Source organism: Siniperca chuatsi, linkage group LG22 (assembly GCF_020085105.1).
Source record: "Siniperca chuatsi isolate FFG_IHB_CAS linkage group LG22, ASM2008510v1, whole genome shotgun sequence".
NCBI lineage: Eukaryota > Metazoa > Chordata > Actinopteri > Centrarchiformes > Sinipercidae > Siniperca > Siniperca chuatsi.
In genome coordinates this window covers 12,846,634-12,863,307 of record NC_058063.1, presented here as the reverse complement: position 1 = coordinate 12,863,307, position 16,674 = coordinate 12,846,634, and the positions used below count along the sequence as shown (strand labels likewise).

Genomic DNA, 16,674 nt, shown 5'->3' with positions numbered 1-16,674 from the left:
AAATACAATGTAACGTTTACATTCTAGAATAGTATTGCAGTTACATTTTATTATACATTCTGAAATACAATGTAACGTCTACATTCTAGAATAGTATTGCATTTATATACATTCTGAACTCGAGCTCAGTGTAACACACTACTGACTGTGCAAGCTTACATCAGGGGATGACAACTGCTATCTCCATGATAGGTGTTCTAACTCCATCCTGTGATGAAAACCATGAGATGCAGTAGAAAGCTCTAGAAAAAGCTAGTAATTAAACCTTGAGGGTTTCTTTTAGGGGGTCAAATGATGCTTTTGTAATAAAAATTAGATTTTAAGGCTGTCATGACGTACTCCATAAAAACATTGTAATAACGTCGTTTTACTAACGAGGGGATTTTATTCTGACAGTTCCAACGGGAAGTTGTGTGTTTAGATGTTTTGTTTTAATGTTCTGACAGTGGTGAGGAGCTGGATGAGGGAGAGACAGAGAAGGTGGAGTGTAGGCTAACGTTACAGACAGTACAGACACAGGAGCAGGCAGGGCTCTGATTCTTCTCGGCCCGGCGGCTGTTGTGTACCTCTGCGCGAGGTAAACCGCAATCTGGATTACAAACCAGAGGGAGAAGAGAGGAGAGCGGGAACGACAGGAATGAAAGAGGAATAATAAAGGAGATAGCTGATAGCTAAAGAAAAAGGGAGCGACATTGCAAACGAGCAGCAGCAGAGGAGACAGACACCGGCCAGACGACCCGTTAGCACGGATACAGGGAGGCAAAGAGGAGGAGGAATTAAAGGGAGAAAGACTGATAAATAACACCAGAGAAGAGAGCCATTATCACAAGGGTAAGTTCCTTATCAAAACATCCAATAGACGGGGCGTGTTTGCGCCTGAGCAGATGAGTTATCCTATGCACATGTCTGTCTGAAGCTGTATTATGATATATTCCCTTTAAACGCCCCCATGGTTTACCAGTGGGCCACCAGCAGATCTAGCTAACTTATCACATCCTAACGGGAGCTTCATAAACCATTCTGACTCGTTAACGTTGGCTAAAATGGAAAAATACCCGATGAGTCGTTCGCCTTTTTCAGTTTTAAGTTTGCAAATCCTGCGAGACTTGACTGAATTTGACACTCAGGAGGACTTTTATTGCTCACACACACATGCCACATGCTCTAACTCTGCACACACCGTGATTAAACTAACTGATACAGTCTCCTCACTGTGCTGGTGCACGCCGTAGCCCTCGCGAGTATTAGCTTAGTCATTATCGTACACAAGCGGGACAAAAGTCATCACTTTCCACATCTGGGGGCGTGTTAACGGCCAGCGCAGGGTTAAAGAAATGAGGGTCGTTCACCGGGAGGTCTACATTAATGTCGCGTCTGGCTTAAGTGCCGTAAAGGTTGTCATTTCGCCTTGTGAACTTGAATTGCTTTATCCGGCGGGCCTCGGCCTGAGTGCAGTCAGTGCGCATGGATGCGGGGACACCGGCCGTTATTATACGTTACCGACGGCGGGCCGTGGTGTGTTCTGCACGCGCTAACGTTAGGCCGCAGTCAGCCTCTCCTTTTCAACACTGCGGACACGCTGCACAGCACACTGCCCCGGGCTGTCACCCACCGCTGCATTTCGCTCTAGTATTTAATGCTTTATGTTCAGTTTACAACATGAGAGGTAGTTAAATAAGTCACGCCTGCTTGAAATTTGATTCATGGGTCATTAGCGCGGATTAGCGGCCCAGGTTTAACGTTTATCCCGGTGAGCAGCCACCCTAATTGAGCAGCAAAGCCCATAACTTAGGTCTTTCACTTGTTTTTCTGAATTATATTGTTCAGGAATATGTTTATATTTTTGAACATTGTGAGTTAGTTGCTAAACTTTTTGCAGCTGACTTGTACTCGTGGCACAACGGGGACATCACGGCTATTTAAAAAGTTTGGTTAGCAAACGACGCATAGTTTGCCACGAGCACTGATGACTAAAATTGCAGCTGGATATTAAACTCCAATTATAAGTTGGTGATAATTGAAATGATTACTTCGCACAGTAGGACTGGGCTTGGTTTGGCTAACAGGTGCCATGTTTCTGTTGCTTTATTTAGCCCTGTCTGTCTGGTCTGCTTGTTTGCTCAGCACTGAATGAAAGTGTCATTTCCTCCGCGCCCCCAATTTTAATTGCTATCACCAGCCAACTCTCACATTTCCATGTTGTTCTGCTGAGATATTTACAGATATTCACCAGGCAGCACTGGCTGCTCGTCTTTCTTCATGGATTTAACTTGCATAAATACTACTTACTCTGATATATAAATCCAAGTATACAAGTGTGTGTACCACAATAACGTTGGGTCTGACCTGAAAGTAAATAGTTTAATTAGCCCCAGAAAACACCAGTCAGAAGGGTAAGAAGATAATAATAAGATCATATATTACAATACGTTTTACAATATTTTCTGTGTGGCTGTTAAATCAATATTTCATCTAAATTGGTGGTTTGTGAAAAGGTGTCAAGTAAGCAAGTAAAGGCTGTGTCTGGGTATTGATTCCTGAATTCTTTTTCGATACTGCAGCACAGTGGGTCGAAAACTGTCAAACACTAAAAGTTGGTATCAGTACTTGTTTCGCTCAGAACAATCTAAAAAGTTTGGAAAACTGCATCACTGGATCGTCATCCCGGACCGGACAACATCTGGTCTTATGTCACAATATTAAATCAATATACCTCTTTGCTCTAACAGTAACTGTGGCTGCAATCTTTTTCCTGAATCAATTCTGAACATATGTTAATGTCTGCATTCCTGCGTGTTGGCCTCAGCAGCAGGCATGGCAGATGCAGAGCTGGACTTCCAGACAGGTGATGCCGGGGCATCCGCCACCTACCCCATGCAGTGCTCGGCCCTGCGTAAAAATGGCTTTGTTGTGCTGAAAGGCCGTCCCTGCAAGATCGTCGAGATGTCCACCTCCAAGACTGGCAAGCACGGCCACGCTAAGGTCAGTATGTCCGGAAGTGCTGACGTCCACGCAACAAAACGTTCTCAAACTAATGAAGCTAAAGGGCGTTTTTCTGCAGTTCTGTATTGCATGAAGACAAATAACTGAAATGTAAAATAGTTCAGACAACTGTTTTTTTCCCAATGTGGACTCACTTCACCCGTGAGAGACAATACAGACAGTGGACGAGTGTCAGTGAATTATCACTCTACTATCTCTCCATTCATCTCATGAAATAAACACAAGGTCACAGTCATTAATATTAATGCACATTAATGGACACTTTCAGTCTGTACAAGAACAATAATGTTTCCATTACTGAAAAAATATTCAGTATTTGGAAAAGTATTGTAAATTATGTTTAAACATGATACACTTGCCATATTTATTGATAGCCAACTACCCTTTTTTTAAAAGATAATACGTAACTCAAGTACTTTTGTACACATTGGACATTAAATATTTTATAGATACTGATTGATAAAATATAGCTAATGTTAGTGGATGTTTTGTTTTGAGATACACTTCAGTTAGAAAGCTGATTGTTTATTGCTTCTGTGTGTTTCGTGCTCGCGCAGGTCCACTTGGTTGGTATCGACATCTTCTCTGGTAAGAAGTATGAAGACATCTGCCCTTCCACCCACAACATGGACGTCCCCAACATCAAGAGGATGGATTACCAGGTGAGACAGGCAGAGGACTGAAGAGGTCTTGTAGAGGTCCCCAGTTGCTGTTACAGTAGCTTGTTATCTAGTATATTGTGAAAATACAGTACATCCCACTTCCCAAGAATACATTACCTGTAACTGTGAGTCGGTTTCATACTAGTACTCAGAACATTTGGCCAGGTAAACAAATCACACACTCCCAGGTGAGTTTGAGTAAAAAGTCAGACTATGTGACGTTACTTTTCTCAAAGCTTGGTCTGGAGCCACAGGAGGCTAAAGGCCAATGAATATACAAACTACTAACAAATTATAACAAATGTGGCAGAAAAGTAGGGCCGCCTCCTCTTAGTCAGTAAGTAATTTGGGGTGATGAGTGATTTTTGTAATGGTCTCCCGATGGAGAATGAGTTAAGTGCATAGCCACGTCTCTAATATCACAGTATTATTCACAAAAGGGCTGTGGTCGTTACTAGGCACAAGATTTTCAGAGATAATTCTACACGGCTGCTGGAGGACAATTAGCAGTTATTTGAAAAAGCCCCATGATTATTAGTCAACTAAGAATCTCTTTAGTGAGAACAGCTTTGCCGACGTAAACACACAAAGAAAGAAAGAGAAACAACTGGTACTAATGTCAGGGGAAATGCTGCTAATTCTTTGAAATCATACTGAAGCACAAATTCAATCTGGTGCAGCACATGTGGCTTTATTTTTGTCAAATTCATCATTATATAAGCATGCAGTTCAGAGCATGAATCAAACTGAAAGTCTCTTCAGGTGCAGTCATGTGCTTGTAAGCAGCAGTAAGAGCGTTGATGAATTGAGAATCAGCTGATGAACAACATTACAGTACTTTTCATGAGCTCATGTATGTCATTGGAAAACGACTGAGAGTGGTGTATCTTTTTCTAAGAACATTTCTTTGTGTGAGCTTAAACAATACAGACACCAAGAGACAGATACTCACCAGTTATGGTAAATGAAATTAGTGACAGCTGATAAAGTTATTGATTGTTCATTTCAAGCAGCAAACTGGACAGTCACATGTGAAAAGTCAAACTTGGAAGACAGCAGGCCTTTTTCACAGAAGACGTTTTAACATGTCACAGTCGGAAAATCACAGGTGTAAATAATGAAATGAATGATGGCTGAATTCCATTTAGCTGCTTCAGTTTCAGGGTCCTGGTGCTGGCTCACTGTCACACTGTCACGGCTTACTGGGACACTTGAATAGAACAAATCAATATTTCTATATTAACAGTGGATTAAATGACTACTTGTAGTGACAACCCCACGGAGAACGATCACCCAACACTGCAGTTCTCCTCAGCGCTATGGAGCTGTTTAGTGTCTTTCAGCTCCTTGTTTTGGTTTTACTGTTTTGGTTCAGTCTCACAGCTCTCATCAGCGTCGTCTCCAGATGTAGGCAGCAAAAAAGCTCAGATAAATGCACAGTGTGCTACCTGCTCAGCACCGAGACAGACAAAGTTAGTGGCTATGTGGTCAACATAGTGGAGAATTTTACAGCTAAATAGTTAAAAATTAGCTAAAAATCAGTTAATACAGGTTTAATTACTTCCTTCTTTAATTTCATCTCATCTCAAACTCCTCATGTAATTTATTACAAATGATACAAATGAATTTTATATTTTAGAAATGTCTAAGCAGGCCGGCTTCCTCTTGATTACACTCTATTTGTGGAGAGACTGAAAGCCTGATATGTTACACTACTGATCAAACCGGTTTGATTAAAACACGCTCTGTGTAGTTGAATGGCCAAAGCTTGCCAAATTGAAAAGCAAATGGTTTAGTGTTTCCTGTAGAGGTGAAATCATACAGTCTCAGTGCTCCCATACCCTAGTGGAAACAGTTTTTAATGATGCTGGGCAATGCATAATGTAAATCATTCAAACCGAAATGTTTGTGCATGGAATAAACTTTATGTATGCCACATTAAAAGTATGAATCACACATGCCTACTTAGTAACCACCAGTTAGTTCAGTGTAAAGAACAGAAGGAGGAAAAAGATAACGCCTGCGTGTATCAAAATGCTGTGTCCGCTTACTCTTTTCTTTTGTTGCCCGTCTCCCAGCTGATTGGGATCCAAGATGGCTACCTGTCCCTGCTCCAGGACAGTGGGGAGGTGAGAGAGGACCTGAAGATTCCTGAAGGAGACCTGGGCAAAGAGATAGAGAGCAAGCACGAAGCCGGAGAGGAGATCCTGGTCAGTACTGCCACCTCACCTCACACTCGTCTCTACCGCATTTTGTCTGTTCCGAAACTAGGCGGGACACACGACGCTGTCATGGCGGTGCCTGTCAGATGCTGTTGAGAGCATCATGAAACCGATTATGAAATACTCAAACATTAAGAATCGTCATGGTTACACTGCAGCTAGCTGATATAGGGTAAATGATCTGAGATGTTACCACAAAAATATTTGCTTTATTGATGGCCTCATTAGCATAACTGATGTGATAGATATGGTGGTGATTAGGGACACAACTAACGACTAACAAACTCACTTTTCATTACTGATTAATCTGTTGATTACTTTTCAAATTAATTGTCGTCAAATTGCTTGTTTTGTCTGACCAGCAGTCCAAAACCCCAAAATATTACATTTAAAAATGATTTAAAACAGAGAAAGCATCAAATTCTCACATTGAATAATTGTATGTACATCAACTAATCAATTAACTGACTAATGGTTTCAGCTCTAATGATGATTGAAGCCTCTCTTGTCTACATGATAAAAGTGGACTTCAGGCAACACTTTCTCAGCTTCACTTTGAAATTGTAACCACAGTAATGCAGTTGATCTGGGATTAAGACAAAGGGCTCAAAATCAAATTACCAGGTTGTTCTTGCTGAACTTGTCTTTCCCGCTACCGTGCCGAGCGTACCGCTTTGCATGTTTAGTGGAGTGATGCCACATGAGATTGTTTTCCTGGAGAAAGGCAGCTTTCTTCTTGCAGATGAGACAGGAAGCAGTCACATTAAAACTCCACTTCTTTTAAAAATGCTTGTGCTCCAGGTCTTTTTTTTTTTTTTTTTTTTTTTTAGGTTTAGAAAGCCACATTTTGGTGTCAGGTGTACTGCGTAGTAACTCAGAATGCAGTTAGTCCTCCTACAAGTGTTTTATGTCAAATGTCAAAGACAGTTTATTTTTATGATCAGATTTTGCTGCTTTGGGGAAATATCAAACTGGGAAAAATACGTGTTTAAAAATTGTGAAATTGGCTCGTGGGTCAGATTTGGTCCTTGATCTGGAAGTTTAAGACCCCTGGGTTACAATATTGAAGCTGGTGTTGGACAGAAACCAAACAAAAACTTTTAGCACTCAACTTTTAACAGCTGAAGTGATCGAATGGAGTAAGCAGGAAGAAACTATCTTAGTCAAACCCCTTGTTTTGACTCCGCTGTGCTCTTTCAGATCACCGTTCTAAATGCAATGGATGAAGAAGCTGCAATTGGCATCAAAGCCTTGGGTAAATAAGCCACTGCAGGTAAATACAGAGCTACAGCTGTATAGACATGCAGCTATCCTCTGACACACACACACCCCCCCAAACTACCGCCTGACCCAAGCCTGCCTGAAGAGGAGTGTGTGTTATGTAAAATTATGTATGCGTGTGTGTTTGGGTGTTGCACCACAAGCCACCAGCATGTGCCATGCCAGTGCAAGTGTGTGTGACGTCATGTACATTTACAATTTATTGTTCATCAGTGGACCAAGGGGAAGGCAACTCCAGCCAACAAGGTCCGAGGCGGACGCGTCATTTTAAAATGTTATTCACAATTATGCATATTCACTATACTGGAAATATCCATGTTTTTCCGTATTATTGCATTGCATATTGACGTTTTTTGTGTATATACTTGTGTAAACAGGACATATTAGTGATGAGCTGAAATTTAAAGATTTATAATTGACGAAATGTAATTAATTCGATGAGCGTATTCAAAATTTGAAGCCTGCATGAAGTGATGAGGAGTGTGCCACTAAGGATTTGCCTACCCCCTTAATGTACTTTTTGTTTCATGTTAACACTATTATAAGCATGTGTATTATTTTTATGTAGCACTATCAAATTTAAATGAAAGCTTATGGTTCATATTGTATTTTTGAGCAATGTTTGTTATTTTTCTGTGGGTTGCACTTCATCTTACGGCCAGTTGCTTCCTGTATTCCCTACATCACTAAGAAACAGCTTGTAGCATTGTTGTAATTGTCGGGTCAAACTGTTTTATGCACTTTCTCACTTGCAGACTTGTGGGCTGTAGTGTCCCAAAAAAAAAATCTGTTTAAAACTGTTGGTTGTGCAATGTTTCCTCTGCAGAGGCTAGTACAAACACTGTCTCATTAAAATATGTTTCTCTTGTGTTCATTTTTTTTCTTAAGCATCTTCCTCCTCTGACTTTTCTTTCCTCTTTCTTCTCATTCCTCCCCCTTGTAATTCTGTTTCAGGGGCAAACCAGATGCACTGGACCTGGGGAAAAGGAGGGGATGTTGCCTCGTCAATGCTATTCTGCCTCTTTTTCGTTTTCCTCTTTCTTTTTGTCTTTGTTTTTCATACTCTCTCTCTCCCTCACTCTGTTTTCTGACCCTCCTTTGAGAACTTGAATAAATAATTGGAAACGGTAAACAAACATTCTCTATGTATATACACATAATAAAACCACATTGGAGTGTGGACGTACAGGTGTAGAGAGATGTACAGGAAGGTTTCTCGCTAATGATTGAGTAGGTCTACAAATGTTCAGTAGCTACCATCGATGAAGGGAAAAAAAGGTGGTGATAATGTCACAACTGTTTTGTTTTTTATATATGTTCCCGTTTTATGAAGGGCTTCAACTCTGGATCTGCATTGTTCTGTTGAGGCTTGCTCAGCGTGTGTGCCGTACAGGATTGAATACATCTTTTCTGTACAGCAGTTTTCTTTTAGCGATTTCGTCTGAACAAGCCTTTCCCTCTGTTGTTTATTTTATCACCTGAAACTTGTCTATTAAACAAAGGTTACCAACATGGCACACCAAGGTTCAGTTTCTTGTCTCAAGGAGTTAAAAGTGTCAAAAGGTGTCAATTTAACTTCAAACCACTCCTTTGCAGAGGCCCTCCGAGCAGCCCTTCACACGGAGCTGTTTGGTGAAATGAGTGGAGTATTATTTGGCGTGCTCTCAAACTTTGAGTGAGGATTCAGGAGGCAGATAAATTGTTTGGTATCTGCAGAATGTCTCAATGGCGGAAACAATAAAGATGACACAAACTGTTGGACGTGGCGTTTGCTTATCGTTTTATTGAGCAACATGAAAGCTTTGAAACAGCAGAGATTTAAACTTAATTTATGCTGTAGAAGAGGACAATAACACTGGAAATCCCCTGTAATTGTGTCAGAAAAATGGTCATCTTGACTTGATTTGTGGTAACCAACTCTAATGGGTCCAATGTGATCAGCAAGAAGTCAGCAGCATAGTGAAACAGAGTCAGTTAAGTCAAATGTGTTTCAGCTACAGTAGTGTTCATGAGTGTGCGTGTGACCTCAGTGGAAACATGTTGATTTAATCCACGTACTCTAACTACTAGGTGCTGCTGAATATTTACCGCTACACTCTGATGTTGGAATTATGAATGTTAGTATACAAAGAAAAAGCTCTGGTTCATGCAGTCTTGGTTTACACAAGATATTAACATTTCGGTGCACAGAAGCACCTCCAGAATGACTTTAGAGTGTAGCTAAAATAATAATCTATTTTACAAATTAACATCATTTGAAGTTAAGTAAAAATCCAAGTTGGCTGTTTACAAAAGCACATAAGCATGACTGCAGATAACTCATCAACCGAGTCAAAACAAGATGCTATACAGGAAATAAAAAATAAAATCATATGCCATAATCCAGCCTAATGACTTTGTTTGAAGAAGTTGATCCATTCCTCGTCCAGAATGTTCTCCAGAATCTTAAGCTGTGAAATCTCGGCGACGGTGAAGGTGGCTGTGAGTTACTTGCCATGGTGGTAGAACCTCTGCCCGCTCTGGCTGTGGGGGAGGAAGCTGTGGCGAGGAGCACCCTGGGGAGAGCTCTGGAATGGGGACTGTTGATGGAAACATGTAACAACATGATAAAATGACAACTGTCAGTGTTTAGTGAGAAACTTATTCTCTCAGACAAAAAATGTCAGGATTTTTACTTTTATTTTTTACAGTAAATGGAGTGTACATCATGAACAGAAACACATGACAGTATAGAAAGTATTTAGAGGGAGTAAGGGGAACTTCTCTGAAACTACACAGGTAAGCACAGCACAAACAATGATTGGGAGCAACTCTAAGGCAATACATTATAATCTGATCGGATGCACTTTGAAAGGTGTAAACACAGGTAAAAAATTATTTAAAACTTCGACAAAAATCTGAGCGGTATGCAACACCGAAGGAAACACCGTTGCGAGTTTCGGCATCATTGCCCTCTAGATTGGAAAACTGTGGCTCAAGCTGGTGATCATGTGCAGACAACCTGCATGTCTACAGCCATGGCAGCAGCCCTGTGAGGCTGTAATGCTCATGATGCACCAGAAAACTAAACTGTTGGATGGAAAAATAAGAGACGATTTTGCCATTCTGCCTTAAGGGAGGCCTCAGGGTGGCGCCAGAGGAAAGGCTATGTCGCTATACTGCTTGCAAGACTAAACATACACACACCTGTCACAGGCTCATTAAAGGAACAGAACACTCTTCTGTGTGTGTGTGTGTGTTTGTGTTTTGGGGATTCACCTTTGCAGTGGGAATCTGGACCGCCATCGATGGTGTGGGCAGCAGTCCTGGAGCAGCTGGATGCATGGCTGGTGGATGCATGGGCCTTAAAGCACCCTGTGAGAACAACGAGATACAAAAAAAGTGTAATCAGATAAGGAAGTGATGGCATCCACCATTTAGACAGTCAGGCATGTTTGGGCCCAAACTTATTTTTTATGTACTGTCTGACACTTACATATTAGATATAGATTATTATTTGTGGGACTGCAGCATTTTTAAACAGTCCCTCTTTTTAGAATACATTATCCAATACATAAAATTGTTTATTTAGTTTATGAAAGCTTATGAATTAAACTCATACATCAGTAAACTGTTGATACTTCATAAATATAAAACAAAGTTGATACATTTCAGTGTATGTTTATGGGTCTTCAGCAAGACTATCCTAAAGCTACATTTCAAATGTTCTTACTGCATCAGTAAAGCCTGACTGTTGGTTGGCATGTTCCAGCTGCTTCTGGAGGGGTATTCCTGCTCCAGGAATGTATCCTGCATGAGATACAGAGATTACCATTTATAATCAAACAATCATTTACATCAAATACAGTGCCTACATTCAAGTTATTTTATGATACTCTGCATTTTATTTCGGCTGTGGTTGACTGTTATTGAGAAGTCTCTGAGAAAGAACAGCAGTGGGAACACAAGGACGATGACAACGGAGGAACTGACCAGGCTGGGAGGTGAAGTGACTGTGGACGGGGTAGCCAGGCTGCTGGTGGGGGAGGTACTGCATGGCCTGAAACGCAGACGCACCTGTTGGAGAATGAAAGCAACTTATTCTTACTACAACCACTACATCCCACTTTTATGTGCTTAAAATAATTGATATGAGTATGCCACAAGCACAAAGGACAATGTAAGCCTGATTAAAAGACTACTGAACTAGGGAATTAATTTACAGATAACAAAACCTGGAGAGAAATCGTATTTCTTTTATCAGGACTGTATGTACTATATTACAGAAATGAAGTTATTTCAGTGAGCACGTAACTGCGTGCATGTTTTCTTATTTTACAGACGCTGTGTGATCACTGCCACGTAAACACACATGTCCTTTACCTCTGATCTGAGAGCTGCTTGCAAAACTGACAGGTACAGATGGTCCAGGGGCATAGGTGGAGGGATGCTGGGCCTGAGCCACCCCATAGGGCTCATGGACCCCCTGGCCCCCGCTGAACTGTCCGTGCTCTGCTGAGCCCGAGCTGAACCCAGGCGTCTGATAGTGACGTGCCTGGAGGAGGAGGAGGGGTAAACAGTGGAATACGCAATACTGGTGTCTAAATTTGCTCCTCCTAAAGCACATGGATTAATTGGTGTAACTGTAACTGGCGATTATCAGAAAAATCAGAGACAATTTCTATACATACAGGACTGAATGAACAAATTATGCTCCATACTCAAACATATGACCTATGGAGAAGTATCTGTGTTGAGACAATGATATTTTATGAAAAGACATCAGTTCTTCGAGTGAAGCACCCCTTTACTCACTGGAATCACAGCAGCTGGGAACAGCTGTTTGCTACGTTCTCCAAGCAGCGCACCAGGTCGACTGTGGCTGACTGGGCTGCCTGAGAGGCAAAGAGAAGGATCAGTTCTAATATTAATAATGTCAAAAGGACCATTTAAATTTTCCAGATAACCCAGATGAGGTTAGGCGATACATAATACTTGAAAACTGCCTTACCTTGAATGCTGAGGAGGTGTTGCCCTGCATGCATGGGCAGGCTGGATTGGTAGCTGGCTGACGTCAATGTTGTGATATCACTAGAAAGGACAGAAGGCACAGAAATGCAACTGAATACCAAAAATACTTAGATATACTTCTGGGCTTAATAATAAAATTCTGTCATACCTTTTGTGTACTGAATTAGAAAACAAAAGCCATGGCATCCTTACTACCTCTGCTCCTTTCTGCGCCTCTTTTCCTCTTCATGAAGTACTTTTTTGAGCTGTAAGAAGAGCTGGTGTTTCTCTTCTTGGAGTCCCTGAAGCTTTTCTCCCATCTTCATTACCTGAGGTTTAGATTGGGGTTGGGAATCATAGTATAAGAAAACATGTTGCCATTTATTAAGCCCTATATTATTTGTCCCAACCCACAGTAAGACGGCAAAGCCACATGGAGTTGGAAGCACAGATTGCAGTAGAGAAGTCAAACTTGTAAGCAGTTTGTGTTTTTATCACGTTTCCAACCTGCTCTTTGGTTTCCTCCAAAGACATCCTCTCCTCTATTTCTTTTGTCCTCTTTCGCTCTTCCTCCTCCTTCATCTTCTGCTCCATCATTTTATCCACCTCTTCCTCCTCTGAAAAATTATATTCATGTCATTCAGTGGTGGTAAACACATTCAAATCCCTTACTTAAAAACAAAAAGCAACAACGTAGAACAACAATGTAGAATGAGTAAGTATTATTAGAAATCAAATCTACTTAAAAATAAAAGTGAATATTCTCATTCTGCGGGGCCTTCAGAGAGTAAACTGTTAATATGTATGTTAGTAGAGTACAGTTAATACTCTACAAATCTTAATCTAATTTAATCCAATACAAGGCCTACAATAAAGCCTGTTTATGAAGCCTTTTCCTTTTTGGTTACATAACATCCCAAAGTGAATGTTTTAGGTTGTGAAGTTGCCTGCAGCATTGCACATAACTGGTAACCAACCTTATATTCACCAGGAACTGCTCTATCACTAACCTTTCTGTAACTCCTCTTCATGTCTCTGACCACTTCTTCATATCCTACTCTCTCCCCCTCTCTTCTACACATACTGTCCCTATCCGCCGCAACCTTCGCTCCCCGTCTTCCTCCTCTCATCTGTCCGATCAGCTCTCCCCTCACCTGACTCATTCTCACTCATGCCTCCCGACTCTGCCACGGACACTCTCCTCTTTACTTTGTCGTCTTCTCTGGACTCTCTGTGTCCTCTCACCTCTCGGCAGGCTCGCCCGACCCCTCCAGCTCCGTGGTTGTCTGACTCAGTGCGTGCTGACAGAACCAGCCTACGGGCAACTGAAAGAGAATATTGGAAATCCAAGGGCTCTCAGGACCTCCTTGCTATCAATCTCTTCTTTCCCCTTCCTCCGTCTCCTCATCTGCAGCTAAAATCTCTTTCTTTCAATCCAAAATTCAATCTTCTTTCTACAAACCCAAAAAACGTTTCTATCTTCTCTACCCTCCTTGATCCTTCCTCCCTTGTACCGAGCAACTTTGTTAACTATTTTGTAAAAAAGATAGATGACATATGCTCCTCATTTCACCATCCACCTGCTGAACTCTCTTTTAAAAGAAACCCACACTCGACCCTTCTGAAGTAAAGAATTACAGACATGTATCTATTCTTTCTAAAACAACTGAGCGTGCAGTCTTCACTCAACTTTCTGCATATCTCAGCCAGAACACCCTTGTTGACCCCCACCAGTTTGATTTCAAGGCAGGCCACTCCACTGAGACTGCCCTCCCTGCCATCACAGAGGAACTCCACACTGCTAGCGCAGCCTCCCTCTCCTCCGTTGTCATCCTGCTGGACCTTTCAACAGTGTTTGATCCTTCTCTCCACCGTCCAAGAAGTGGGAGTCTCAAGCTCTCTCCCTGTTCACATCCTACCTTAAGGCCCACACTTACAGGGTAATTTGGAGAGAATCTGTGTCTGAACCTTGTAGCCTCACTACTGGGCCCCCCTCCTCTTTTCTTTTTACCAAGTCACTTGGCTCTAATATTCACTCTCATGGCTTTTCCTACCACAGCTATGTAGATGACACTCAACTAATGCTATCTTTTCCCCGGTCTGAAACCCAGGTGGCAGCACGAATCTCTGCATGTCTGGCTGACATCTCTTAGTGGATGTCTACACACCACCTTAAGCTTAACCTCAATAAGACTGAGCTGCTCTTCCTTCCAGGGAAGGCATCTCCCGCCCACGAACTCTCCGTTGTCGTTGAGAACTCTGTGGTCTCCTCGCTTTGAACTGCAAGGAACCTGGGTGTGATACTGGATGACCAACTGTCCTTCACTGTCCTGCAGATTGGTTCTACACAACATCAGGAGGATATGTCCCTTCATCACCCAGGAGGCAGCAAATGTTCTGGTCCAGGTTCTTGTCATCTCGCGCCTAGACCACTGCAACTCGCTCATGGCTGTCCTGCCTGCATGTGCCATCTGACCTCTGCAGCTGACCCAGAATGCAGCAGCCTGTATGGTCTTCAATCTACCCAGGTTCTCCCACACTCCACCGCTCCTCCGCACCCTGCACTGGCTACCGGTGGCTGCTTGAATCCAATTAAAGACACTGGTACATGCTGCGAATGGCTCAGGCCAATCCTACATTCAGGACATGGTCAAACCATTCACCCCAGCCCATTCACTACACTCTGCTACCGCGAAACCAGCTTGCTACTCCCTCACTACTAGGGGGATTTCTAAATGTAGCAGTTCAGCATATTTGATTAAGTTGATGTACTTGCATGATTCTTGTTGCAAGAATTCTTGCATGAGTTTTGGATTGTATCCACCTGGTTGAATGCAATTTTGTAAGTCGGCTAAATAAATGTAATGACAGACATCAATATAACATATCAAACAATATATAATAATCATAGTATTTCTGGGTGGGTAGAGAAAACCGCATATTTAAAATAGCAAATAGATGCTGGGGTATATTATTAAATTGGCAGGCAGAATTCAGAGTCCTTATTGCAGAGGGAAACAGCTGTCGTTATTTTTTTTTACATTTAATAGACTAAATGCCAAATGGGAACTCAGGAAAAACAAACACAATGTTCTACAGTGAAACGTATTATTTGCAGTCCCAATTACAATTCGATACAAGTACAGAATGTATACCTCTTCAGTTGTGACAGTACCCACTCGGCTAAGCAAGTTTTCAAACACAGACACACATACAGTGACTGCGCACCTTGTCTCTTGCGCTCCCTCTCCCTCATGATGTGTTTGTGGAGGGCTCTGGCCATCGCGTTGGAGAGCTTGGGTCTCTCCAGCAGGGCGGGCATGGTGACAGGCAGTGGAGGGGCCAGCTGGTGTGGATAAAATGTTCAGTTTAACAGTTGTAAAAGGTTACAAGGAATACCCTGCGTATACTTAACGGCATCAATTATGTACATCTCACCTGTAACAAGTAACGTACAAAAAAACTACGGATGAAACGGTTAAAGGCCTAGCTGCTATTCTGCTAACAGTTAAGTTAGCATTGTTAGCTTTAACTGCCGTTAAACAGACTCATGCCGTTAAACAGAGTACAATTCAGTGTAATACATCAACGGCCGCGGTATAATTTAAGATAATATGAAGATTTATGGAGCTTAAACTTGCAAAACAGCGGCAACAATATTATTTTTAAACATGCCCGAGCACAAACGTTAACTGGAGTTAGCTAGCTAACTGCTTAGCACTAACGTATTTTTTTGCATCTTTCCTAGTTAACGTTACTTTACTGTCGCGGAGTGATAAAGTCATAAATATCTTACTTTTATTGCTTTGTGAGTCGTTTAATAAGAACCTAACCGTCATGCGGTTTTCAATTTGAGACGACTTGACCGCGTCTAGAGCAGTTAACCAAGATAAATTCAAAACTTCTACCAAAATATAAACAGACGGAGAGCTTTTCAGCCCGGGTGATAATGTTGCACTTCCGGTGCCAAGGACGACATCCGGGCTTTCCCTCTGAATTGCGTTCTGTCTGAAAATTATATCTAAGATTTAAAGAAAAACTGTATACTGACATGTATGTCAAAGTCCTTTGGTTGCCTCCTGTACATTTATATTTAATTATTTTGTTCTTGATGAACTTATTTACTTTGCCTTGACCCTTTTACTCCCTACAGCATATGCTTATATCTGGTGCCTGATTTCTTTACCCCAATTGTTGCTCCGTCTTACCACTGTAAATAGTTTTTGTAATGATTGAAATAAGGACAAAAGTAGATCTTATGTTTAGCCAGACCAGCTTCTCGGGAAAAAAACAAAACATAAAAAATACAAGTGGCTTTGCACAACTTGGAAAGGTACGCATTATTTGAGCAGCCACAGTAGCTGATACAAGGCGACCCATGCAAATACAGGAACAAAGGCTGAACTATATAATCAGTTCAGGGTGTTGTATGTTGTACAGATTTTAACACCCTCTAAAACAAATGTAGACTGTAATGACTGGAGAATGTTTGGTCTATCTGGTCACTCAGGGGGAAA

General features: G+C 41.6%; 2 protein-coding genes across 10 annotated transcripts; one reads left to right on the top strand and one right to left on the bottom strand.

Moving 5' to 3' along the window:
* Window positions 1-446: 446 nt before the first annotated feature.
* Window positions 447-8,685, top strand: LOC122870651 (eukaryotic translation initiation factor 5A-1). 4 transcript variants are annotated; one of them, XM_044185000.1, is made up of 6 exons: window positions 447-831; window positions 2,807-2,982; window positions 3,561-3,665; window positions 5,744-5,875; window positions 7,088-7,160; window positions 8,123-8,685. In XM_044185000.1, exons 2-5 carry the CDS (start codon window positions 2,815-2,817, stop codon window positions 7,148-7,150), a joined length of 468 nt encoding a protein of 155 aa, XP_044040935.1. In that variant the 5' UTR covers window positions 447-831; window positions 2,807-2,814; the 3' UTR covers window positions 7,151-7,160; window positions 8,123-8,685. The 4 variants fall into 4 exon arrangements, with proteins under 4 accessions (XP_044040935.1, XP_044040934.1, XP_044040937.1 ...); XM_044184999.1 differs by having other exon boundaries at window positions 2,810-2,982; window positions 7,088-8,685; XM_044185002.1 differs by lacking the exon at window positions 447-831 and adding an exon at window positions 1,282-1,394 and having other exon boundaries at window positions 7,088-8,685.
* A 246-nt stretch (window positions 8,686-8,931) lies between these two features.
* Window positions 8,932-16,142, bottom strand: gps2 (G protein pathway suppressor 2). Of its 6 annotated transcripts, none has more exons than XM_044184986.1 (12): window positions 15,954-16,142; window positions 15,386-15,503; window positions 13,312-13,482; window positions 12,665-12,774; window positions 12,371-12,486; window positions 12,159-12,238; window positions 11,963-12,042; window positions 11,531-11,702; window positions 11,141-11,224; window positions 10,881-10,957; window positions 10,427-10,522; window positions 8,932-9,747 (listed from the first exon to the last, which is right to left on the bottom strand). In XM_044184986.1, exons 2-12 carry the CDS (start codon window positions 15,477-15,479, stop codon window positions 9,655-9,657), a joined length of 1,173 nt encoding a protein of 390 aa, XP_044040921.1. In that variant the 5' UTR covers window positions 15,480-15,503; window positions 15,954-16,142; the 3' UTR covers window positions 8,932-9,654. The 6 variants fall into 6 exon arrangements, with proteins under 6 accessions (XP_044040921.1, XP_044040920.1, XP_044040922.1 ...); XM_044184985.1 differs by lacking the exon at window positions 15,954-16,142 and adding an exon at window positions 15,596-15,899; XM_044184987.1 differs by lacking the exon at window positions 15,954-16,142 and adding an exon at window positions 15,596-15,894 and having other exon boundaries at window positions 12,374-12,486.
* Window positions 16,143-16,674: the final 532 nt, after the last annotated feature.